We start from the raw sequence: 27,515 nt of genomic DNA, 5'->3' as shown, positions 1-27,515 counted from the left end.
GCCTTCTATCTGTTTTCCTTCTCTCAGGGATTTACAGTTCTGTAAATCTATTGTCCAATGCCTGAAACACTTGTTTTATATATTTTGTCTGCTTTTATAGTTGTTTATAGTAGAGGGCAATTCCCACAGAATTTAATCCTTCATAGGTAGGAATGAAAGTCTCTTAGTTGTTTTCATTATTGATTTGTACTTCAGAATATCATTTAACTAATAGATGATGACTTTATGAAAGATTGGTAGAGACTTCTAAGAAAATTGTGTTTGGCTGGACATGGTGGTGCACACTCGTAGTCCCACCTACTCCAGAGTCTGAGGTGGGAGGATCACTTGAGCCCAGGAGTTCTGGGCTATGCTGTTTGGGTGCCTGCAATAAGTTTGGCTTTAATATGGCAAACTCTTGGGATTGGGGGACCATCAGGTTGCCTAAGTAGGGGTAAACCAGCCCAGGTCAGAAATGGAGCAGGTCAAGACTCCCATGCTGATGAGTAGTGGAATTATACAAATTAACTCATAATGGATCAAAGACTAAATGTAAGAGCTAAAAGTATAAATCCTAGGACTAAATCTTCATGATCTTGGATTTGGCAGTGTTTACTTAGATATGACCCCAAAACAGGCAAAAGAAAAAATAAATTGGAATTCATCAAAATTAAACCTTATGTGTATCTGATTAAGGGTCTAGTATCCAGAATATTTAAAGAATGTTTCCAACTCAACAACAGAAAAGGTAACTCAGCTCAACAATGGGCAGAGGACTTGAACAGACATTTCTCCAAAGAAGATATACAAATGGCCAACAAGCCATTTGGCCATGTTGTTATGGCCAACATGACAAGATGCTCAACGTCATTAGAAAAATGCAAATCAAAACCACTTCACACCACTTCATGCCCATTAGGATGGCTATTGTTACGGCTTCAATTGTGTTTTCCTCCCCCACTCCACCCCCACAACAACCCGGCAAAAAATATATTGGAGCCCTAACCCCAGCATCTGTAAATGTGACCTTATTTGGAAATAGGGTCTTCACAGACTTAATCAAGATGAGGTTATTAAGGTAGGCCTTAATCCAATGACTGGTGTCCTTAAAAGAAGGGAAATTTGGACACAGAAACTAGGGAAGATGGCCATTTAGGGAGACTGCGGCAGAGGTTATAGTTATGTTGCCACAAGCCAAGAAATGCTTGGAGTTACCAGGAACTGAAGAAGGAAAAAAAAAAAAAAAAAAATCCTCTTCTAGAGGCTTCAGGGGAAGCATGGCCCTGAAAACACCTTGATTCTGGATTTCTAGTTTCCAGAACTGTGAGACAATAAACTTCTGTTGTTTTAAACTACCCAGTTGGTGGGTTTTTTTTATGGAGCCCTCGGACACTAATACAGCTATAATTTTTAAATGAAAAATAACAAGTTTTGGCAAGAATAGTGTTTTTTTTTGTTTGTTTTGTTTGTTTTTAAATTTTACTTGTCAACTTGGCTGGGCCATGGAGCTCAGACATTTGGTCAAATGTTATTCTGGATGTTTCTGTGAAGATGTTTTTGGGATAAGATTAACATTTAACTTGTTGGATCTAGAGTAAAGCAAATTATCTTCCCTAACCTGAGTGGGCCTCGGCCAATTAGCTGAAGGCTTTAATAGAACACAAAGACTTTAATAGAACAAAAGAACACAAAATTCCTCCCCCTAAGCAAGAAGGAATTTTGCCAGCAGATTTCCTTTGAACTGCAACTCTTCCCTAGGTCTCCAGCTGCCAGACTACCCCAACAGATTTGGGATTTGCCATACCTCCACAATTGTGTGAGCCAATTCCTTAAAATAATTTTTTCCTTTTCTTGATGTATGTTTTTCTAGAGAACCCTGACTAATACAGTGAGGATGTGGAGAAACTGGAAGGCTCATACATCGTTGGTGGAAATGGAAAATGGTGCAGCCACTCTGGAACACCATTTGGGGGTTCCTCAGTAAGCTAAATGTAGAATTACCATGCGACCCAGCAATGGCACTCTTAAGTGTATACCCAACAGAACTGAAAACAGGTGTTCAACCCAAAACTTGTAAGTGAATGTTTTCAGCAGCCCGATTGGCTGTTGCGAAGAGGTAGGAACAACCCAATTGTGCACCAACTAATGGATAAACTGTGGCATATCCATACAATAGAATATTACTCAACCGTAACAAGGAATGAAATGCTGATATATGCTACAACATAGATGAACCAAGCTTAAAAACATTATGCTAAATGAAAGCAGCCAGGCACAAAAGGTCATATATTGTGTGATTCCATTTATATTAAATATCCAAATAGGCAATTTCATAGGGATAGAAAGCAGGTTAGTAGTTGCCAGGGCCTGGGAGTAGGGGATAATAGGAGTAAGCTTAATGTGTACAGGGTTTCCTATTAGGGGGATGAGAATGTTCTGGAACTAGATCGTGGTGACAGTTGCACATCACAGATGTGCTAAATGCCACTAAATTGTACACTTTAAAATAGTAATTTATTTTTTGAGATGGAGTTTCGCTCTTGTCACCCAGGCTGGAGTGCAGTGGCGCAATCTTGGGTCACTCCATCTCCCATCTCCCAGGTTCAAGTGATTCTCCTGCCTCAGCCTCCCGAGTAGCTGGGATTATAGGCGTGCACCACCACATCTGGCTAAGTTTTGTATTTTTTTATTAGAGACGGGGTTTCACCATGTTGGCCAGGCTGGTCTTGAACTCCTGACCTCAGGTGATCCACCTTCCTCGGCCTCCCAAAGTGCTGGGATTACAGGCATGAGCCATCGGGCCCGGCTAAAATAGTAAATTTATGTTATACGTATTTTACCACAATTTTGAAAAATATGTTCACATATACATAGGATTATGAACTCACAATTTAATGAACAAACTGAGGTTGTGGAAATGAACTTTTTAAGTAACAAAAATGGAACGGTGAACCAAGAATTAAAGGTCTTAAAATGAATCATATGTGTGTAACCAGCACAGTACACAAGCAGGATTGGGGAACTGCAATCGCAAAGCAACTTTGTCTCCTAATGTCCCTTGAAATCCAGTTCGTGGTGCTCATGTATAGTCTAACTCTCAAAGTAAAACCCAGGCCTCCATAACTTCTCTAGTCATTTTTATTTTAAAAAATTCCTGTAGTCACACTTAAAGTGCAAACAGTCTCATTTCAGAGATGCAAATGTGCAATCCCATTATAATCAAAATAGCCTATCACGTGAAGGTGACTCCTCTGGGTGTGCTGGGGGCGGGAGGCCAGCATCCTGGAAGCGAGGCCTCCCTTGTTTAAGGACAGAGCAGTGGGAGTGAAGAAGTAGCAAGAGACAGTCCTTACTTAAGGTGTGGTGGTGGTGACTGGGCGCTGCTGGGCAAAAGTTTAACAGCTTCCTTCCCCCACAGGTTCCTCAGATGCTCCTTGCAGTGGTTCCTCTCCTCCCTTCCCCCAGTCTCCCATCCTCATCTCCCATCACCTGGGGTCTCTTGGGGTGAGGCTTTCTCCCTGGCTCTTTGCTCTCTACTCCTTCCTCAGCACTGCGAGTCTGAAGTTTGTCTCCTTGAAACCCCTAGCCTCTTGCCCAGGCTCTATCACCCCAGGATGCAGGCCAGTTCTACATGCGTGCTCTGCCCTGACAAACTCTAGGAGTGGAGACTGCACCCAGACTCTCCCTTTGTTCGTCATCAAACTTAGCCAGCACTGGCATCTCATCCTTTAGACTCTTCCAGGCAGGGGTCTGTTTAATCCATTCCATCAGATCAGGGATACATACTAAGCTCCGTGGAGGCCCTTTTCCCTAGCCTTGAGATGAAGTGTAGGTGGCACCCACTGCTCCCACTAGGGAGACGCCAAACATGCCAATGGCTCTTTTCAAATAATTCTCACCCCAAATCCTCTTCCTTTATCTTAACTCCTGACTCTTCACACCCTTCATGTGGGTGAGGGGGGTTGAGACTGACAGGTTTTTGACCGCTCTGTTGTAAATGCTGCAGATGGTCTAGCCATGTGGTCTCTATTACTCCTTCCAGCAAACATCTATTTTAATCTTGTTACATGTGTTTATAAATACCTGCATTCATTATTTAACATAGTAACAGCCACCACTGAGTCCCTAATTTGTACCAAAGCACTAGGCCCTTTTTACAAACATTTCAGTTATTATCAAGTATGTTCGTAACTACTTTATCTATTTCATAACTAAGAATTTGTATAGATAGTATTTTAAAATCTATGGAGTACATTATTCAGGTACTGAGTTTAAGATTCTCTGTGGGAAGAAATATTCTGAAAACCTAGTCACAGGACTTCAGATCTGGAAAGGACTTCAGAAGTTATGTCATCAACCCCACTCATTTCCTGTAAGCAGCAGCTGAGGTCCCCAAGGGCTGAGTGACTTGCCCAAGGTCGTCACAGTGAGAGGAGATGAGAAGATATGAGTTATCACTCACCACAGCTGCCTCTTATTCACAAAAAATACTAAATGGGTTCCTGCTAATTTTAATATTTATCAAACCAATGGTGGAAATGAAGTTTTAATGCAAAATAACTATTTCAGAGTCTAAACAAATGGAACACACTGGGCTTTCAACACTACATAAAGCTGTATGAATCCCAACCTACTGTACAGGAGAATAATGGATTCTTAATTGAATCTGTGCCTCAGAGCGGAAGCATGATTTTTAAATGGAAAATCCTACAGAGGTAGCAATGAGAGATGAGCTTTAGCCAGATGAATTATTCCAGGAGAAAGTAAAAGAGGAAACCATGCTAGCAAATGGCTTTTTCTTAAAGATCCCAAATAAACCAAACACAAATTTTGTGCAGTGAACTACTGTGTTTACTCCCATCTTCCTGGCCGTGGCAGTGTCTCCTGTGTCCTGATCTTTACAGACTATGGTCTCCAGGGTTTCCTATGTATACACAGCACAATGGTGATACTATTCATTTCTTTAACAAATAGTACTGTGCGCCCAGGATATGCCATCCAGAGTTCTCAGAGACTCTGGTCCCGTATGCTTCTTATGCAGCACAACAATCATATGCCTTTAGGGCTCGCAGCAAGCCTAGAAATAATTTAGTCCAATACTACATTTCACAGATAAGAAAGCTGAGGCTGGCTGTGGTGGCTCATGCCTGTAATCCCAGCACTTTGGGAGGTCAAGGCAGGGGGATTGCTTGAGCCCAAGAATTCGAGACAAGCCTAGACAACATAGCGAGACCTTATCTCTAAAAAAGAAAAGTCAAGAAAAGAAAACGATTGGCCAGGCGTGGTGGTAGATGCCTGTAGTCCTAGCTACTTGAGAGGCTGAGGTAGGAGGATAGCTTGAGCCAAACAGATTGAGGCTGCAGTGAGTTAAGGCTGCACCACCATGGGCAAGAGTTAGATCTTGTCTCAAAAAGAAAAAAAAAAAAAAAAGAAAGAAAAGAAAAGAAAACTGAGGCCCAGAGAGGAAAACACCTTGCCCAGGAAAGTCACAGAGTTAATGGCTCTAATCACAAAGGATGAGCATTTTGACAGATTCGTGGACTCTCCGGTAGCTCTGTCTTCAGCTCTGAGGACCTCAGAGTCATTTTGTAGCCTGAAGTGCTAATTAAACCAGAAGAATCATGGACTTACTATTTATAGCCAGAAGTGAAGAAATTAGGCCATGAAACCTGGGGACACAGAAGGAGATCTTGTCTCTTGACGTTCACATATAACATCCAACTTTCATATTTTAAGACAGAACTTGGGTAATGCAGTCTCGATTTTCCTAATACTGGACTTATTTGGGTTGCAGTCTTGAACCACACTTACTACAAAGGTTTTTGCACCATAAGACAAACAGATAAACCCATTTCTTCTGGCAGATGCTGCCATTACCCAGTGGACAGGTTTATGATCCTTTCAAACATATCACTTGCTTCAAAAGGACCTAATTCAAACCATTTTTTGTTATTTTGAGAGCTTTAACCAGCAATAGAGTCAATATGCTTTCACTCCATGTACCAGTGAAAAGGACAAAGGAGAGCTATGACTGTTTTTAGGAGACACACCACTTGGGTTCGCAATTATCTCATTTTTTGTCTTTTTACTGTTCAGAGTGGCTTTCCCTGCACTGCCAAAATCAAATCGCTCTCAGGAGGCCTACTGGTGTGAACAAAGGCGCGAAAATCAAAGAACTTCCAAGTTTTAATCTGTCAGAGATTGGCTGTGAAGTACGGGGGAAGCGTCATTGAACCTCTCTCCACCAGTTCCCACTTCTGTACAACGGGGGTAAAACTATGGCGGCACCTCTCATGGGTACTGTGTGGATTGCCTAATTAAAGCTAATTAAGCCCCTGGAAAGAACCAGAAAATACTATGTAAGTGCTGAGTATTTATGTGCCACTAACAGACACAAAAACTCCCAAGGGACAATATTCTGTGCAGACAGCACATTCTCTATTGGTGATTACTAATCAACCACTGCTTACAAAGAAAGGCAGTTTTCAGTAACAGGGTAGGTTAAAAAAAAAATCACACAATGTTGTTCAACAACACCATCTTTATTCAAAAATATATATCTATGAGACATTTCAGAATATACTGCTGCCGCCAATGACAGCCTATACTTCTAAATAGTCCTAAATTAATATACAAATTTAAGCTTTGAAAATATTCTTTAAGAAAAACAAACAAACAAAAACAAGGGAAGATTGAAGACTTTCTGAGGAATATGACCTAAAGGAAAGGTCCTCTGAGGCCTACAGATGCCCTAAGAAAGAAAAAACACAAAAACAAAAACCACCCACCCCACCCACCAAGTCACCTCATACATATAAGGAGGAAGGTTCATTTAAATTAAACAAATGAAGTAAGCACACTTTGGGAGGATGTGGACAGCAGAATTAAGATTTAAAAAACCAAAGCATTTCATCAAAACAAAAAACTAACTTCCTCACAGGAAGTTCACTAGTAACAGGTATTAAGAGGCCAACACATTCATTTACATAATTGCTAGTTTCATTTCTTTCTTTTGCTGTAATAATTATGCACTAATTGCTGGTCAGAGACTCAGTTGGATAAAACAGAGCAGTGGGCTAAATCCATTCTGTTACATTTTCATCTAGCTGATCAGAGCAAATATCTATGATCCTCTTTCGGCTGGATTGTGGCTGGTCAGATCTCACTTCCTTGGTGAAAGCACAGAGTGTCCAAGATGGGCCTGCTCCGAAACATGCTCATCTAGAAAGCAGCACACCACAGGGGGCGGGGGAGAGGTTGGGGAGTGCAGCAGCAGCAAAGATTACAATTGATCTTGCAATTTTAGTGATGTCACCTATGGCCTCTGGAAGAAAAACCTTATAGACTCATTAATTTAACAGTGACAGAACAACGGCAGTGTCAATAAGCAAACAACACACAGTCTGAATTCAAATTGGAATAACAGCTCAAACACTACTAGGTTCTACACAGAGTTAAACTGAATATCTGCTACGACTTTTCATTGTTCTCACTTCATGACAAGCATGAGAGCTTCTGGAAGGGAAGCCCGTTACGCTTCATAAACATAGATTATGTTTCAATGTGTTTAACATGTAAAATTACATGTAATTTTTGGTGATCCTGGAGATAGCAACACAAATTAATGGAGATTACAAAGCCCCCTCCATGGAATTCCTTTTTATATAGTTTGGGTTTCAGCCTCTGGTCTATAACTCCTATTACACTACTGGGGCAAATCGCTTTCTGCCCTTTCCAATGTCAAAAATAAGCCTGCCAAATTAGAATGATTTACAATTGGCAGGCTGAACCTTTACTATAAGCAAGATAAAAATCGTCTCTAACTACATTATATAGTCATAATGTCAGCTGACATGATAATAGAATTAAAACCCCCAATTAATATCCCCAACTCCCCGCTTCCCCTGCCCGAGCTATTCAATAACATCTGATGCAAGTACTCCCCATCGTGTGGGGACAAGGACCTGTGCAGTGGTGTGACCTGACAGACGGACCTGCTCAGCGTCCTATTTGCAGTGATACTCGAGTTTAGTCACCATACTGTGGACATGCACCCAGACAGTGGATTAAACGTTAGTGTGTACCCTACTCCCAGAAGAAAGGGTCCAAGTAACACCCGCACAGAGCCCAAATGCAGCACACCTGTGTGTGGGGCCTTCATCTTTTGGAGCCCACCAATGTCTGCCACCCCTAACAACTGCCTTCGCACCCACCAGGGATCAAGGCATCCTGTTTTTCAGAACGTGCTCCGACAGTGGAGCAGTGCGGTGTGGGAAGGTTGTATCTAGGAACTGAAGCAAATAAATTACTTTTAATTCATGCTTGTGTTCCCTGTTACTCTGTCTCTGAACTGTGCCTTTATGCTCCAGATTAGCTTTGAATCTTATTGCTAGATTCTCCAATCTGTTTACAAAATAAATGCACCTATAATCTTTGTGCATCACTAGCAGAAGTAATGGAAAGGGAGGATCAGAGATTTGGCAAACTCTTTATGGCAATGCTACGACAGCTGTGCCTCCAACCTTTTGGGGCAGATGTAGCTGGGAGAGCCAACATCTCCAGGACAAGTGCCTTAGTGGAAGCCCACACCGAACCTGAACAAGCCCAGCTCAGAAAGGAGAAGCTGCTTTCATGACAAAATGCTGTCATGAGCGACAAGATTCTTTTGAAAGCTTCCAGAAGTACACATGATCTTCATAACTTCTTAGGTATAAGGAGAGAGTTAAGAATGGAAAACCAACAGGGGCGCATGAAAATATGAAGTGGGAGAAAAAGTCTGTAGTCTTTGCAAATATGAATATAAACCAGATTCCAGTCGCCACTGTTCTGAACTGTGCTCAAGATGAGAGGCTGAAGAGGAGAATCAGAGCCTGAGGTTCTTTCTTGAGGCTGGGGGGCTGGGCGGAAGAAGGGATAGAACCAGGGGCTAGAAGGTTATTTCCAACCATGACTTGACCTCTTCTTTCTGCTGGTACAAACAGAAATCTGGGACATGACACCCATCCTAGTCAGTTGAAAACAGGTCCCCAGCAGAGGGCAGGGGGGCTAAGCCCCCTGTGACGTTGGGCAGCAGTGAGAGGTCTGGCAAGCTCTGAATATGGGATTTCAGTTCCTTGCGGACCTGGGTTACTCGCGCAAGCTTCTGTTTGTATTCCTAAGGAGACAAAGAGAATACAATACTGTTAAGTCTGTGCGTGCTGAGGGCCTGGGTGCTGCTGGAGCTGGGGCAGTTACTCCCATCCTCATGTTCTTCCTTGTCCCAACCAGCCTGCTCACCCTGTTCAGCTATATCACAAAGCTAGGGCTTCAAATGCTCAAAAGGCAAAACTTTCTATCAAAAAAGGAACGTAGAGTACAATATTGGCAACAGTGAATTAAATGGTATTCAACTTAGGGTTGAGATTTGGAAGTAAAAAGAAGTGACACTTAGTATTTGCATTCTCTTTTTGTCCGTTCTCAAAAGTTTCAAAATGCCTTATACAATAAAATACAGACACCTGAGCTTCACAATTTCTTTGCGGACTCCACCTAAACACGGCTAGAAAAAACACAGTGAAGTTATACTTTCTATGTCAAAGGTTGGATATTAACCTAAATTTATCATGTTTTGCAAACAAACACTATAGAAGCTCAAAATACCCCACTGCTACTCCCTGTGACCAGGGCCTCCTCATTCCATGACTGAGTCACTACAGTAAATCCCTGGTGAGGCCTCCTGACCCCTAGGGCTCCTAAAATGCCATCAGACTTCTCTCCCGAAAGCCCAGCTTTCATGAAACCACTCCCTTGAGAAAGTGAGGCACGGCACCCACTAGCTCCGTGATCTGGTCCTTCAGAGCAGAGCTCAAGGTCTTGCAAAATCAGCCCCTGCCAAGGTGTTTCTCACAACCTCCTAACCCTCTTTGTGTGGACCATTTTTTCAGGACTCCCTGCGAGCCTGGAGGGGTCTCTCTCTTCTCCTAGCCCTAGGAAAGCCTGGCCTCCGCTCCTCTGCCCTCGGACTATCTGGACTCCACCTCTCTAGGAAAATCCTTGCTCTGCATCCAGGAAACGACTCCCCATCTCCTCCTGCTCCAGAGCTCCCCCTCACACAGGGAGTGTACCTGAGCCCCTAGCAAGCTGCTCTATGCTCTCTCCACACATGAGAGACTTCTATGTTCCTCTAGAATACGAATCCCCTAATGATAGGAATGGGGCATTTTTTTTTTCTTTCCTCAGCTCCCAGTAAAAGGTACTCTTGATACATCTGCCAAGATATACAGAAAACAACCCTAGGCCATGTGAAGTCTGGGGCTGTCGGCCCCCTTGGGCTTATTTTTTGTCCTCTTGGTGTCTCTGCAAGGGTAAATAGGTCCCTGAGGCTGGGCCCTTGCTGACTTAGAAAGCCCTTCCTGCAGGAATGTAACAAGAAGCACTGGGCTGAGAGGCAGAGACCTAGATTTAGTCCTGGTTCTACCTCTAACCTGCTGTGTGACCGTGGATGTGTTCCCTTTTTCCATATCTGAAAGTGAGGGAACTGGACCATAACACTTCTTTTCAGCTTCTAAATTCCTTGATACCAGATCCCTGATGCACACCTGAAGAGGCAGAAAGCAGAAGCTAAAGAATGGGAAGAATAATGAGGCAGGAAAAAGGTCAAATGAAGAATACTTAGTTCAAGTTGTAAAGACCAAAGTCCAAGCAAGGAGTGAGAGGAGGGAACCAGGAATATCCTCTCCCCATTACTGCAGGCAATCGGTCTCCCATCCACAAGGACAGCTCCTCACGCAGTCCACAAAGGAACAGAAAACGGTAGAGAGTGAGCTCTCCTAGCAGCCCATTTCTTTCCTTTGTAAACTTACTACAACTAAAATTAAACAATGACTTATGTAAATGATTAGCAATGACTCCCACATTTAACTAGTAAGCTCCTGGAGGCCAGGACGAGACCCATCTGCTTCCCCCAGCATCCACCAGGCTCTGCAGTGTCCAGCAAACAGCAGGCATCCAGCACATGTGCCGAATGAAGGAGCCATATCTAAAACATAACATCAGGCATAAGCATGCCACATGAAGTAACTCCTGAGACTAAGACTTCGGTTAATAGTCACCTTTCACACTCTTGAAGTTGAAAACTATTTTCAGATTTGAGGATCTGAACCCCCTTTCTCCCACAAGTACTTTTCTTCTTTGGCTGTTTATACTTCAAGGGAAATTAATATATAGGATGAAGGTGACTAATTCTCTATTTCTGGACATGGATTCATCTAATAAACTTCTCCTGAACTGAAGGTACAAAAAGGGTAAAATGGCAAAACAACTACACAACAGGGACTTCCTGCCCCCACCTGAATTCTCTGACCAAAGCTGACAAATCAAAGCCACCTCGACTCAGAGCCAACCACTCTTGGCAACTAGGGAGCCCTTCAGTTGAAGGAGTCTCTCAAGAACAGTTTGAAAACCACCGAGTCTCTGGAAGCTGAGCTGGGATCAGAATCCAAGACTCCTTACTCTTGAGTTATCATCAGACCAACCTGGCAAGTTCACTGAAGCTAAAATGGAAGGCACTTTGATCTAATTAGACACCACTTTAAGTTCAACTAACTTTCTCCTAGGGAATTTCTTAAAAATCCCAGTTGTGGCCAGATGCGGTGGCTCACGCCTGTAATCCCAACACTTTGGGAGGCCGAGGCGGGCAAGATCCCCTGAGGTCAGGAGTTCAAGATCAGCCTGGCCAATATGGCGAAACTTCGTCTCTACTAAAAACTACAAAAGTTAGCTGGGTGGGGTGGCGGGTGCCTGTTAATCCCAGCTACTCAGGAGGCTGAGGCAGGAGAAATTGCTTGAACCTGAGAGGCAGAGGTTGCAGTGAGCTGAGATTGCGCCATTGCACTCCAGCCTGGGCAACAGCGAGACTCCATGTCAAAAAAAAAAAAAAAAAAAAAAAACCCAAAAAACGCTTTTCTGTTTGGAAGGGGGTATAGGGTGGGGTACAGGGGATTCCTATATATCATGCTTAGGCTGATATTATATTCCGGACATTACCGAAGAAACTCATTTAACTAAAAAGAAATGTGTTCCAGTCTTCAGGCCACTCTGGAAGTGGACGGATCCTGCCCAGAGCTCTACATGCCACTGGGTGACTCTTCTCGTAGGGACGCCTATTGTAAGAGCAGGCGTAGGAGGAAGGAATCACTAGAGAAAAGCAAGAGTGACAGTGAGACTGTCACTGAAAAGGATTAATAAACATCAAGGCTGGCCTGGGCACGGTGGCTCATGCTTTTAATCCCAGTGCTTTTAGAGGCTGAGGCAGAAGGACTGCCTGAGGCCAGGAGTTCGAGACCAGCCTGGGAACTACAGTGAGACCCTGTCTCCACAAAAAAATAAAAAACACAAAACACTGAGGCTGTACAAAGAAAAGATCTGTAGGCTAAGAGGTTTAAATGTATCGGCAAGGACAACTGGGTATATACTCGGAATAACCAAATACAGGTAGCAATTGCCTTTTAAACTGTTAAAACATGTACCTGTTTAACTGGGACAGTCAAATGACCCAGATTAATTTCCTGAAGAGAGGCAAGCAGGCTGGAATTCATGGCAAGCTCTCATTAGGTTACACTAAGGCTATAGTAATTTTTATAGTGCACTAAATAGACTCAAGTAGTAACACTGTGATTTCCCACTCCCCACCCCTGCTTTTACAAACAGATTCAGGCTTTCCAAACAAAGTCATCTGCAAACCTTGCCATGGACCAACAAAAGAAATTAACAGTGACTCTGGGCTAGACAAGGTGGTTCACGCCTGTAATCCCAGTACTTTGGGAGGCTGAGGCAGGTGGATCACTTGTGCCCAGGAGTCCAAGACCTGTCTGGGTAACATGGCAAAATCCCATCTCTACAAAAAATGCTAAATTAGCCAAGCGTGGTGGCACACGCTTATAAGTTCTAGCTACTCCGGAGGCTGAGGTGGGAAGATTGCTTGAGTCCAGGAGGCGGAGACTGCAGTGAGCCAAAGGAGTGATTCCAAACAAAACTCCCCCAAACACAACTCCAGCCTTCACCTGCCTCTGAATTCTCCGGTTCTTAAGCTCTCTCAGTTGGGTCTTGCAGATCCTCACTAGCTGCCTTTTCAGGTTATTCTCTTTGGGTCTCGAGAGATGAAGGAGAAAGGTCTCAGGAAAATCCAAGAATCTCGTGTCTCAATTTACCAGCTTGCCTTCTCACACAAGTGCAGTTCACGAGCTCTGCTGCCAGAGGGCTCCTCAGCTACTCCTGCTCTCAGAAGAAATCCGGGCCTCTTTTCCACATCCCACAAAAACTAACTCCAACGTGACGAAACCCACTCAGATTCTTCTACCTCGTCTAAGTGTGCTGTATCCCATGATCTCTTTAGTACACCAAGTACCACTCAGGGAGAAAAATGATGTGCCCAGGTGGTCACATGCTTCTTGTTTCAGACACTTTATTCTTGTATGTAACACAGGACTAAGCCTTTCATCCAACACCCACGCTCCTTGCCTAGAACTGGAATTCAAGAGCTCCAGTCCCGTGCCATTTACAGCTGCAGGATGACCCTACTGTAGCGTTCTTGCCCATCAGTCTCCTCTCCCGACCAGCGCACTCTTCTCAACCACAGTGCACAAGGCTCTCTCCAGTACTCTCATCTTCAGAGGGTGCCTTTCCTCCACGACCAATCTTATGCAAGAGAAGACAAGGCAAGCCCAGGCAGTCTGGTTGCTATTCCTCTCCAGTGCATGCATTATTTATACTGAGAGGTGGGGGACTGAGGTGGGACTTCCATTCAGCGGCAAGTATCTACTGTGGCAACCTTGCTCCAGCCCAGAAGAGCCGTGGGGTGTTGAGGGGGCCCTGAATAGGGAAGAATCATATCTGACTTGCTGCAGCAAACCTGTGTCTGGATCCTCAAGAAGGGGAGGTGGAGAAGGTGGCAGGCACCTTCGAGAAACTGCCTGGGTTTATTTGACTGTCGAGAAATGTTTACAATGTAGAGGGTAAGGCCCAATGTGTAGTTCTGAGATAAAGCCTAGGATTTACGCTCCTGGCAAAGCTTTGGAATCTTGCTGCACAGACTCTCTAAACTTGCAGGAGAAAACGTGTCTATAACATTTCCCTGCTTCCTGTGGATCCAGCTGACACCATGAACTCCACCCATCACGGAGCACCCAGACAATCTGCTGAAGGGAGCAGGGCTTACACATTCTTTGCCTTTTTTGGTTAGAGAAGCCAGACCTGACACACTGCAGATGAGCTCGGGGATAAGAGGGCTAGAAATGACAGGGGCTGGCATTGTAATGCCCTTTCCACAGGAATTTCATTTTCAAAACAAAACTATAAGCGTTTCCTCTGGCAACACATGTAAGAAACAATGATCAAAATGTAAACATTATTAAACCTATTTTCTTTCTTGCTAAGAAGTACTTACATAAGAAAAAAATATGTAAGAAATAACGCCATGGGCAGGGGCTTGACTTGGTAAGACAAGATTTCCAGTAGAAGACTCCTGGAAATCTCCATCATCTTGCCCTGTTGTGCTACAGGACATATGGTATATCAAAATTACCCACTGCTTGGCTACCCCCAATTAAGAGTCATAAAGGGTTTTTGAAGCAGTTTACGAAGGCCCCAGTTTTAAAGGTGACCTGCCACACTGAATTTAAGTCAAAGGACTGTTTCATAGTATGGAGGTTGAGAGAGCCAAGTCCAAACGGGAAGCTGACCCACACCCCACCAATATTTAACACACCCGCCAAGCCCCCTCATCCTGCCAGGAGGCTTACCCCTTGCTACTAAGGCCACAGGACCTACACTTGAAAAGCACAGCCTCTTAAACCACAATTTCATTCACTCATTATGCTTTTGGAAAATACAATATATGAATATTTGGATTGAAAATAAGAGTGCCACTTTTACATTTTCTTCAAAGATCCAATGCGGGAACAAAAAACCACTACTGACCTGCACCTCTCCCCCAGCCAGCTCCACGTTCCCATATGACCTAGTGGCAGCTGTGACATTTCGAAATGATACATTCTAGGGTGTCACAGCACAGTGGGAGCTGCTGAGTAAGACGCTGGGGAAGATACAAGTAAGAGAAGAAACTGTGGCTCCAATCCCAAAACTTAGGGCCTCTCAGCTCCACCATCAAAACCCATAATAAAGGTACACACAAAGTATTTCCCAAAAGGAAAAACGACAAAATGGCTATAACTGGAGGAATGTTCTTGGAGCAGTCCAGCCATCCACAGGAAAAGCCAAATGGGAGCAAGCTTCTTAAACCTGAAATTGCACCAGAAAGCATTTTCAGGGTGCTGCTTTCTCCTCAGAGGCTCCTCTACACAAAAGGTGATAAGGGAGCTTCTACTGCCACAACAAAACCCCGATCGCACAGGGACATGCAGCACCAAGGGGAGAATGAAAAGTCAGTGTCTACACTAATTAAAAAAAAAACAAAAACTAAAAAAGGAAAATACATTTTAGGATTGGACAATTTTCGAGCCTTAATATAATCATAAAGCTAAATATTTTCAATTTAACAGATGCTCATAAAATGCTTCAAAAAGATACGGATTAATAAATGGACCTAGATCCTTCACAAATCCTTACATTTATGGAATGGGGTCCCTCATTACATAAAACTAGCAAAACCAAAATACTAAAGTATAAGAGAAACCATTTAGTTCTTTTAAAAGTAAACCATCAAAAATGTATGCTTTACACAAGTAACAAAGACTCCACAAACTAGCTTCTTTAAGGACTATTTTAATGGAAAGCCAGGTTATTGATTTTTGTGCAGACAAACATCAAAGGGATAGACAAAGGTTTCTCATTTTAAGCCAAATACTGGTAGAGTCAAGCATTCCTGGAGGACAGCTGAGAAACAAAGGGTAGAAAGGAAAACCACAAACACACAAAAATTTTTTTTTGTACTTGTGTATTTGGTTGTATCACATACAATTCTTTTAAGCAATGTTTATTGTAATTTTAAGTGCTGGCAGGTCTGCCCAGGGTAAGACAGTCTGTAGGTTACTGTACTACATTGGAATACAGCTCTCTCTATAAGCAACAACAACAAAAAAAACTCAGTTCCTTTCCATTAGCAAACAAACAAGAAGGTTATGTTTCCTAGCACCTCCAAATCACTGGGAGTATGTCACATCTTTTCTACTGGAGGGAGACGGCTTTGGCAGAAGTCAGAAAATACAAGTTCAACCCCTACGCACACAAACTAGAAAACCTAGAAGTCATGGATAAGTTCCTAGAAACACAGAATCTCCCGAGATTGAACCAGGAAAAAAATTGAAACCCTGGACAGACCTATAACGAGTTCCAGAATTGAATCAGTAATTTAAAAACCTACCAACCAAAAAAGGCCCTGAACCAGATGGATTCACAGCCAAAATCCACCAGACATTAAAGAAGAGCTGGTACCAATCGTACTACTGAAAGTATTCCCAAAAAATCAAGGAGGGAGTCCTCCCTAACTCATTCTATGAAGCCAGCATCATTCTGATACCAAAACCTGGCAAAGACACAATGAAGAAAGAAAACTTCAGGCCAATATCCCCGATGAACACAGATGTAAAAATAAATGAAATACTAGCAAACCGAATCCAGCAGCACATCAAAAAGCTAATCCACCATGATCAAGTAGGCTTTATTCCTTGAATCAAGGTTGGTTCCGCATATGCAAATCAACAAATGTGATCCATCACATAAACAGAACTAAAAACAAAAACCGTATCATCATTCCAAATTTCAATAGCTGCAAAAAAGGCTTTCGATACAATTCAACATCCCTTCACGTTAACAGCCCTCAACAAACCAGGCACTGAACGATCATACCTCAAAATAATAAGAGCCATCTATGATAAACCCATAGCAAACACCATACTCAACAGGCAAAAGCCGGAAGCATTTCCCTTGAGAACCCAAGGATGCCCACTCTTGCCGCTCCCGTTCAACTAGTACTGGAAGTCCTAGCCAGAGCAATCAAGCAAGAGAAAGAAATAAAAAGCATCCAAATAGGAAGAGAGGAGGTCAAACTCTCTCTCATTGCAGGCTATATTATGATTCCATAGCTAGAAAACCCCATAATATCTGCCCAAAGGCTCCTAGTTCTGATAACGTCAGCAAAGCTTCAGGATACAAAATCAATATACAAAAACCAGTAGCATTTCTATACACCAACAATGTCCAAGCTGACAGCCCAATCAAGAACACAATTTCATTCACAACAGCCACAAAAAGAATAAAATACAACTAATCAGGGAGGTGAAAAATCTCTACAAGAAATTACAAAACACTGCTCAAAGAAGTCAGAGACAACATAAACAAATGGAAAAACATTCTATGCTCATGGATAGGAAAAATCAATATTGTTAAAACGGCCATACTACCCAAAGCAATGTACAGATTCAATGCTATTTCTATCAAACTACCAATGACATTCTTCGCAGAATTAGGAAAAAAAAAAATTCTTGCATGCACAGCATCTACTAACAAAAGTAAAAACAAAACAAAGAGAAAACAATATTCCAAAACTGACCTTGACCCAATAAAAAGCCCAAATAGCCAAAGCAATCCTAAGCAAAAAGAACAAAGCCCAGGACATCATATTACCCAACTTCAAATTATACTGTAAGGTTACAGTAACTAAAACAGCATGGAAATGGTACAAAAACAGATTCAAAGACCAATGGAACAAGGTAGAGAACTCAGAAATAAAGCTGTACACCAGCCAGGCACAGTGGCTCATGCCTGTAATCCCAGCATTTTGGGAGGCCGAGGCAGGCAGAGCACCTGAGGTCAGGAGTTCGAGACCAGCCTGATCAACATGGGAGAAACCCCATCTCTACTAAAAATATAAAATAAGCCGGGCGTGGTGACGTGTGCCTGTAATCCCAGCTACCCAGGAGGCTGAGGCAGGAGAACTGCTCAAACCTGTGAGGCGGAGGTTGCAGCAAGCCGAGATCACTCCACTGCACTCTAGCCCGGTGGACAAAGCGAGACTAAAGTCTCAAAAAAAAAAAAAAAAAAAAAGAAAGAAAGAAATAAAAATGTACACCTACAAGCATCTGATCTTTGACAAAGCTGATGATAACAAGCAATGGGAAAGTATTTCCTGTTCAATAAATGGTAATGGGATAGCTGGCTATCCATATGCAGAATATGCAGAAGATTAAAACTAGACCCATTCCTTTTACCATATATAAAAACCAACTCAAAGTGGATTAAAGACTTAACATAAAACCTCCAACTACAAAGACCCTAGGAGAAAACCTAGGAAATACCATGCTGGACATTGGCCCTGGCAAAGACTCCCAAAGTAATTGCAACAAAAAAAAATTGACAAGTAGAATCTAATTAAACTAAAGAGCTTCTGCACAGCAAAAGAAACTATCAACAGAGCAAAAAGACAACTTACAGAATGGGAGAAAATATTTGCAAACTATGCCACCATCAAAGGCCTAATATCCACAATCTATGAGGAACTTAAACAAGTCAATGAGCAAGTAACAAAAAACTCCATTAAAAATAGGCAAAGGACATGAACTGACACTTTTCAAAAGAAGACTACATGCAGCCAACGAGCATATAAAAAAAGCTCAATATCACTAATAATTAGATAAATGCAAATCAAAACCACAATGAGATACCATCTCATACCAATCAGAATGGCCATTAAAAAGTCAAGAAATAACAGATGCTGGGGAGGTTGTGAGGAAAAAGGAACACTTATAAAGGACTAGTTAGAATGTAAATTAGTTCAGCTACTGTGGAAAGCAGTCTGGAGATTTCTCAAAGAACTTAAAAAGAACAACCATTCAACCCAGCAATCCCGGTACATAACCAAGGGAATATAAATTATTCTACCATAAAGACACATGCATGCCTATGTTCCAACACAGCACTATTCACAAGAGCAAAGACATGGAATCAACCTAGATGCCCATCCACAGTAGACTGGATAAAGAAAATGTGGTACATATATACCATGGAATACTATGCAGCCATAAAAAAGAATGAGATCATGTCCTCTGCAGCAACATGGATGAAGCAAACCAAATATTGCATGTTCTCACTTACAAGTTGGGAGCTAAACACTGAGTACACATGAACACAAAGAAGGGAAAAATAAGACACCTGGGACTACTTGACGGTGGAGGATGGGAGGAGGGCGAGGACTGAAAAACTACCTATCAGGTACAATGCCAATTACCTGGATGACAAAATTATCTGTACACCAAATACCTGTGACACACAATTTACCCATGTAACAAACCTGAACATGTACCCCTTGAATAAATAAAATAAATAAAAGTTGGAAAGAAAAAAAAAAAAGAAAATCTAAGTTCATATCCTACACTTCCACGTGCCTAGGATATAACATGTGACAAACTCACTGGGCTCCTATATATGAGATGGGAATGAAACAATGCCTATGGCATGGGGGAAGCTTGGGTGAGAACAGGCACTTGCTAAACTGTTCCATTTAAATCAACAGATCTGATGGAGAAAGCAGATCATCACCACTACACCATAATTGGGGTAATGGTATCTTAAAGGGAACAATTCCTACTGAGTCTATGCCCCGCAGAACAGACATACTGTGAGCAAAAGGGAAGGACTGGGAAAAGAATATCATGAGTAAAAGTGGGATGTGTCCATTCATAATTACTGTCCCAACCCCAAGAATTCTCAGAAAGGCTGCTGGTAAATTTTTGTTGGGTTGAAGTTTGCAAAGTTACTGTGCTTGAAATTCTCACCCCTCCCATATTCTATTATTTTATGAGCAATACTTAATCTTCCTGATTTATGTCAGGAAAAGACATGCAGAGTTGAAGAAAAAGAATTAATGGGATGCAAGATCCTTTCTCCCAGAAACAAGTTGACTATATCCTTAAAATTTAGCATATTTACTAGAAGCTGCCTTGAGAAAAGGAAAGGGTCTTTGACCAAGGGCACCTCTTTTTCCTTAAAAGTCTACCTGGAATACTGGGAAAAAAAAATCACAGAATTTTTAAACTTGGTCACCTCTCCTTTCCTTCTCTTTCCTTGGCTTGGAGAGTGGCAGCGCCATCCATCAAAATCAGACACTAGGCCTCATCTAGTGTTTATCCTGATTTTTTTCAGTGCTCAGATCTGTTGCTTTGGCCTCCCTGTTGCAGCCTCTCCTTCAATTCCTCTCCTATGCCTCTGCCAGGTTGACCTCCCACCACCATCTTCCATAGCTGAGCAGGCGCCACGCCAGCGTGGTTTTTGCTCCCTCTCAATTTTTCGTGAATCTGCCTCCCTTCTCTGCGTCTTTGTCTCCGCTTCCATCACCTTAGTCCACTCTGCCATCACCTCTCCCCTGGATTCTTGCAGTAGCCTCATTACTGATCATCTACATCTGCTCTTATGCCCTAGAATCCATTCTTCACAGGGCAGCCCTGTGATGTGTTCAAAATGCAGCTCTGAGCATGTCATTCCCCTGTTTAAACATTTAAATAGCTTCTCATTATTCCTAGTTCTTGGAATATGGGCCCAGTGGCCAGGTGCAGTGGCTCATGCCTGTAATCTCAGCACTTTGGGAGGCTGAGGCAGGCAGATTGCTTGAGTTCGGGAGTTTGAGACCATCCTGAGCGACATGGCAAAACCCCGTCTCTATCAAAAATTTAAAAATTAGCTGGGCATGCTGGTTCATGCCCAGCTACTGGGGAGGCTGAGGCAGGAGGATCACTTGAGCCCAGGAGGCCAAGGCTGCAATGAGCCTTGATCGTGCCACTGCACTTCAGCCTGGGCGACAGAGTGCAGGCTGTCTCAAAAAAACAAAAAAAAAGACTATGGGCCCAGCTGGTGGCCTGGCCCCTTCCTGGGCCCCATGACTTGGCCCCTGCTGACCTCCTCAGCCACATCTCTTGTTGTGTCCCATGGCATTTTGTCTGCACTCGGCCTTTGATCTCAGGCTTTACATATGCTGTTGCCACTCTCTGCCCAGGACACACTTCCCCTTGTTTACTTTCCATCAGTTATCTTTACCTAGTTAATTCCCATTCACCGTTTGTATCTCATATCAAACAGTATTTCCTCACTCAGGAGTTCAAGACTAGCCTGGTCAACATGGTGAAACCCCGTCTCTACTAAAAATACAAAAATTAGCCGGGTGTGGTAGCGTGCACCCATAATCCCAGCTACTCAGGAGGCTGAGGCAGGAGAACTGGTTGAACTCAGGAGATGGAGGCTGCAGTGAGCCGAGATTGCGCCACTACACTCCAGCCTGGGCGACAGAGCAAGACTCCATCCCAAAAAAAAAGAAAAAAAAAGGTCCAGAATGAGAAAAGGCTAAAGGAATGGCAACATTTACAATACAGGCATGGAGAAAAGCTTATTGAAAGATGAAAAAGCAGAAAAACCAGCAGAAGGTGGTACACAGAAACCAGAAAAGGCAAACACATTGTAATACAGTAGTATTAAATACTGCAGAGAGGGCCAAAAAGAGAAAGGGAGCCAAGAGGCAGAGACTAAGAAGTACCTTTTGAGTTTTGAGATTAGACCACTGGGGGCGGGGGTGGGGGGGAAGAGGGAAATTCTGAAGACAGCCACTTGGGTGGAATGTAGACATGCATGCCAAGCTTCAACAGGCTGAGAAGCAGAGGCAGCAAGGGAAGTGGATATGGTGGCAGTTATAAAGGGAGGGTGGTGCAGAGGGTATGCTCATGTGAATGTGATGATTTCTTTTAAACACTGGAGAGACAAAGCATGCTACATGCTGAGGACCTTCGGCTCGTTTACTGGAGACTTCTCACGTGGACAGGAAAATAAATTGGCCCTAAAGGTCCCATGTGACAAGGGAAGGCAGAAGTTAACAACTTCAGATTAGTTAAGGTGTTGGAATCTGTTGTCCCAGGAAGGTAAATTGTTACTTTATCAATGAAAAGCCACATCAAAGAAAAAAGGCTGGGAGTACAACTGGCTTCAACAGAAAAAGCCAGAAAGAACCTGGAATATGCAAAGCAGATCATCATCACTATACCATAATTGGGGTAATGGTATCTTAAAGGGAACAATTCCTACTGAGTCTATGCCCCGCAGAACAGACATACTGTGAGCAAAAGGAAAGGACTGGGAAAAGAATATCATGAGTAAAAGTGGGATGTGTCCATTCATAACTACTGTTCCAACCCCAAGAATTCTCAGAAAGGCTGCTGGTTAATTTTTGTTGGGTTGAAATTTGCTAAGTTATTGTGCTTGAAATTCTCAAAGTAGCTACTGGTTGAATTAAGCAAAGAGAGCTGACCATACCTCTTCCTACAGATGTTTAAAGATAAAGGACCTGAATAAGGAAAAAAACAAATAAGGAGGCTTGCACAGCCATCATGACAGCTGGCTAGTACCACCCTCTTCACATAAAGCATGCCATATCTTTGGGGCTCATGGCTTTCATCTGCAAAGGTTTCACTTGACTCCTGATTATAACCAGAATACTTTGCCTGATCTCAGAAAATGACTCTTTCTGATCTATTTCAAGTCTAACATTTTAGAGACAGAAAAAGTCAGAGATTCACTTCCAAGATTGTAAAGTATGCCACAATCCAATTTTAACTTTCTTCAAAATCCCAATTTTAAGTGGCAGTAGAAAGCCCACCTTAACAGTAGTAGGAACACTTATAAAGACTAAAATAGAATCTTGCTCAAAATAACATGCGTCCACTAGGTCAAATAGGCAGCTCAAATTTCTGCAATCTGAACCTTGCTCTCAAAATTATGCTCACTTAAGTCAATGTTATAGAAGTCTGTGCTATTTTCACACAGCTGTCTCAAATGTAAACAAGATCATTTAAAAGCCAGAAGAGGGCTCCATTAGTCTAATTAAACTATTCCATGTTTACTCCTTCATAAAACAAAAGACTAATCCTTAACTTGTATAGAGGTTTATACAAAATAAGCTCAATGAAGTCCTAGATTGGTTAAGTTGTTTTGGAAAAGACAGGAACTCCTACAGCAGGAACGCATTCTGGTGGCAGAGACCGTGAAATGTATATGACCTTCAGTGTACTTAAAAGACAAGCAGACATCCGCACATATACATAGAACCACTTCTAGAAATCTACAGGAAGAAAATAATCCAAATACTGAAAGTTAGCCTAAAGCTAAGAGACAGAGACAGAAACATACAAGTGCTAATACAAATAATCATTAACTATCCAACCACAGGTATTCAAGCAATCATTTACAATGTTTATAAAGTTTTTATTTACAAGGGAAAATAATCATGTTAAGAAAAAAGCATGACAGAAAACTATCTGCACGTTATCATTCAGTTTAATTTTAAACTAAGAGGAAAAGGAAATATGCAAAAATTAAAAATAGTTATCTCTGGGTAATGAGACTAATTTTATTCTTTATACTTATTTGCTAAGTTTCCTCTGATGTATTATTTTTATTAAAAAAAAAAAAACAAAACCCTGAGTACTAGTTGAATGCGAGTGAATGTTCTGGCAGGCAGGAGTCATAAGAGGCCCAGGTGCTGTTTTAACTTCATATGTATATGCATTTCATAAATACGAAAAATTAGTGCCACATACACCAGCTGAAACTCAGTTCCATCAAGCAGGGGTTATACTGCCTACAAAAGTTGGGCTACAAATATGAAAATGGTACTATGGCTAAAAGCATGAATTCTTGCTGGGAAAGCTTTAAAACCGTGTCACTTTTTCAATGTAAAGTCTCAAAGTCTCAAATGTTAGCAAATCATGTTCTTAGGTCACTAAGTATGTGAAGTACATTATAATGCAGCATTACTTTCCTGGGGTGAAAAAATCATAGGTTTCACATTGTAATAAAGAAACACACACACCCAAGAGATAAAAGCTCCAGCTGTAAATTGCGCCTGAGCAATAGGGTCAGCAGACTAAAATGAATAAAAGAAATCCAAGGAACTCCAAATCGCTCACAGAAGCCCACACATCAACTAAAAAAAAAGGCTCCCATATCAAAGTAGGGGATGAAAAGGCAAGGGAGAGCAGTGAGCACACTACGGCCCGCTTCGTGGGAAGGGACTGAGTGCAAGGCCCCGTAATCACTTGGCAGCAGACTGACCTGTTTCAACAACTATTCTAACAACCTGGGTGCTGACAGAGCTGCCAGCCTAGAGAGGACAGAGCTGAATACTATGGAAGGGCAGTGAGTTTAGAGGACTGAGAGGAGGGGGCCAGCACTAGGCAGGGCCTCTCAGATCCCAGGGGAACACAGTGGATGATCACTGTAGTTAGGAGTCAGAAGATCCTGGTCCTCACTGGCTTCCTCTGTGACCCTGAATTGCTCATATAAACCCAAGGACTCTTACCTAAAATGACGATTAGATCACCTGCTCCCATCTGTCCTTACCGTAATAGGACACTGAGTTACTGGCTTTGATCATCACAGGGAAGATGAATTTACTCCAAAGTTCACAAAAAAGGAGCTCTCTATCTCCCCCTACTGCCTGGCCTAATATTGAAACAAAAGCTTCTAACCATCTGCACCCTGCAGGGAGGTGCTGCCAAAAACAACAATCTGCATCGTTTTGGTTTAGCACTCCCTCAACTGTAGCCAAAGAATTTCTCAAGTTGTTATAACCACAATCAAACAGAAATATGAAGAGTCATAAGGCAATGTTGGAGTCTGAACCATTTCCCCCTTCCCAGCTGTGTTGCCTGAAGTTAGAGGCTCTACTCCTGAGTAGTCATTACAGCCAAGGGGGAGGTGCCAAGTGAGGAGAAACATCAGCAGTTTTAAGTTCATGAGCCAATTTCTCCCCTCCTATCAGAGCAAGAGCATGAGCATGGGTACAGCAAGGGAGGTACTTAGAACCTCGGTGGCAGAGTAGGTTCCTTCACACTTAGAATGCTTTCATGTAACCATTTTATGATCCCATATAAAATGTCATTTCTCTACAACAAGAATCTTGGAAATTGTTTACATGATTAAACTTTGGCTACTATTCTGCGTAAGATGTCTTCCTGCTGTTGATGTTGCAGAATCAAAATTCTGAAATCAAAAACTAAAGTACAAATCTGATGAAGTTACCAGATGTCTGCCTTGGACTCTATCCTGGTCTGCAGCTAACTCTCTCTCTCTCTGTTTCTTCACCAATTCAGAAGTCTGATTATATGATCTCTAAGGTTCCGTCCAGCTCAATAATCCTGCTAATCACTTTACCTAGATATCCAGGTCTCTATGTGTCACTTTACTTTGTAAAGCTGCTGTTGTAACTGTGCCCCGATGACTTTGTTGAGTCCATACATGAAATACTCCTATCTTCTAGAGGTGGGGGTTAACACTATTGAAAGGTGATACCACTGCCCCCCATTTGTGGTCCTGATACCTCGACAGGGCCTTTATAATATCCAATGCATCAGTAAATGACACTCTCCAAGAGTGTTTTAAAATTCTGCAGCAGAAATTAAAGACTTAAATAAATGTGAAGACATCCCCTGTTCATGAGTTGAGACACTGCTAAAATGGCAATACTGCCCAAGTGACCTGCAGACTCAATGCATTCCCTAGTAAAACTTCAATTACTCTTTTTGCAGAAATGGAAAAGGCGATTGTTAAATTCACAGGGAATTGCAAGCAATCCTAAATAGCCAAAACAATACTGAAAAAGGACTCTGAGAACTCGTACTTCCTGATTTTAAAACTTACTACAAAACTACAGTGATGGAGATAGTGTGGGATCAGCATAGGATAGACATACACATTAATGGAATAGAACTGAGAATCCAGAAATAAATCAATACATCTATGGCCAATTGATTTTTGACAAGGGTACCAGGCATTCAAGTGGAGGAAAGAGTAGTCTTTTCAACAAATGGTGCTGGGACAAATGGATATCTATAGGCAAAAGAATGAAGTTGGTCCCCCCCTACATCACACCACATGCAAAAACTAACTCCAAACAGATTAAGAACCTAAATTTAAGAGATAAAATTATAAAATTCCTAGAAGAAAATACAGAAAAAAATTATCATGACCTGGGATTGGCAACAGATTATTAGATGTGACACTAAAAGCATGAGCAACAACAACGAAAATAGATGAATTGGAACTCATAAAAATAAAAAACTTTTGCACATCAAAGGATATTATCTAGAAAGTGAAAAGACAACTTATAGGAGAAAATATATGCAAGTCATATATGTGATCAAGGTATATTATCCAGAATAAAGAACTCTTACAACTCAAAAAAAGCAAACAACCTAATTTGAAAATGGGCAAAGGAATTGAATACACATTTCTCCAAAAATACATCAACAGCTGACGAGCATACTGAAGAATGATCAGTATTGTTAGTAATTAGCAAAATGCAAATCAAAACCACAATGAGATAAACCTGCACATTTAGGTCGTCCAGAATAAAAAGACAGACAACAACAAATGTTGATGAGGATGTGGAGAAACTGGAACCCATGCACATTGCTGGTGGGGATGTAAAATGGTGTAGCTGCTATGGAAAACAGTCTGATGGTTCCTCAAAATGTTAAACATAGAATTACCATATGACCCAGCAATTCCACTCCTAGATCTATACATACCCAAGAGAAACGAAAAGATATGGCCACAAAAAAACCTCCACATGACTGTTTATAGCAACACTATTCATAAGAGCCAAAAGGTGGAAACAACTCAAATGTCCATAGACAGGTTATAAACTGTGTCACATCCATACAATAGATTAGTGTTCTACCATAAAAGAGATGAAGTACTGACACATGCTACAACATGGGATGAATCTTGAAAACATCATGCTAAGTGAAAGAAGCCAGACACAATTATGTTGTGGAACTTGATACAATACTGTGAATGTACTAAATGCCAACAAAAATCTGTGCACTTTGAAGTGTATGGTTAATTTATGTTATATGAATTTCACCTTAACTAAAACAAATCTGCAGCTTGTAACAAATTTCTCAAGAGCTCTTCCCTGTGTGGCATATCATCTTTGTGTGTGCACCATGTGGCACGTGCGTCAACACAGGACTATCTCCTTTCAGTTCCAGATCACTGACAGTCAGACACCACGATCTGAATAAAAATCGCAGTTAAGGCCAGGCATGGAGGCGCATGCCTGTAATTCCAACACTTTGGAAGGCCAAGGCAGGTGGATCGCCTGAGACCAGGAGTTTGAGAAGAGCCTGGCCAACATGGCAAAACCCCATCTCTACTAAAAATACAAAAACTAGCTGGGTGTGGTGGCGTGCGCCTGTAGTCCCAGCTACTAGGGAGGCTGAGGCACAAGAATCGCCTGAACCTGGGAGGCAGTGTGCTGCAATTGCTCTACTGCACTCTAGCCCTGGGCAACAGAGCAAGAGTCTGTCTCAAAAAACAAACAAACAAACAAAAAAATCACAGTTAAGAAGGTAAAACTGCAGGTTCCTGACCTTTTTTCTTTCCTTAATACTTGTACAAATAGGTTTCTTTCTCACACACACACTCTTCCCCATGCACTGATCATGCTAATGGAACATGTCTGTATTATGCTTTATTCACACTGACAAGACAGGAACCCTATC

General features: G+C 42.1%; 1 protein-coding gene and 1 long non-coding RNA gene across 7 annotated transcripts in view; one reads left to right on the top strand and one right to left on the bottom strand.

The window, feature by feature from the left end:
* The window catches only part of LOC144332159 (uncharacterized), a 69,026-nt gene that overhangs the window by 5,057 nt on the left and 36,454 nt on the right, over positions 1–27,515 (top strand). The gene's annotated exons all lie outside the window — the stretch shown is intronic.
* Positions 6,503–27,515, bottom strand: part of RPRD1B (regulation of nuclear pre-mRNA domain containing 1B) — a 57,460-nt gene continuing 36,447 nt past the window's right edge. For 3 of the 6 annotated variants that reach the window (XM_077948241.1, XM_077948240.1, XM_077948242.1), the window contains one exon: positions 6,503–9,133. In XM_077948241.1, coding sequence (XP_077804367.1) covers positions 8,984–9,133 — 150 coding nt within the window. In that variant the 3' untranslated portion in view covers positions 6,503–8,983. 6 annotated transcript variants of the gene reach the window in all.

The sequence above is a fragment of the Macaca mulatta genome, chromosome 10, assembly GCF_049350105.2.
Source record: "Macaca mulatta isolate MMU2019108-1 chromosome 10, T2T-MMU8v2.0, whole genome shotgun sequence".
Classification (NCBI taxonomy): domain Eukaryota; kingdom Metazoa; phylum Chordata; class Mammalia; order Primates; family Cercopithecidae; genus Macaca; species Macaca mulatta.
This window is presented reverse-complemented; position numbering and strand designations above follow the sequence as displayed.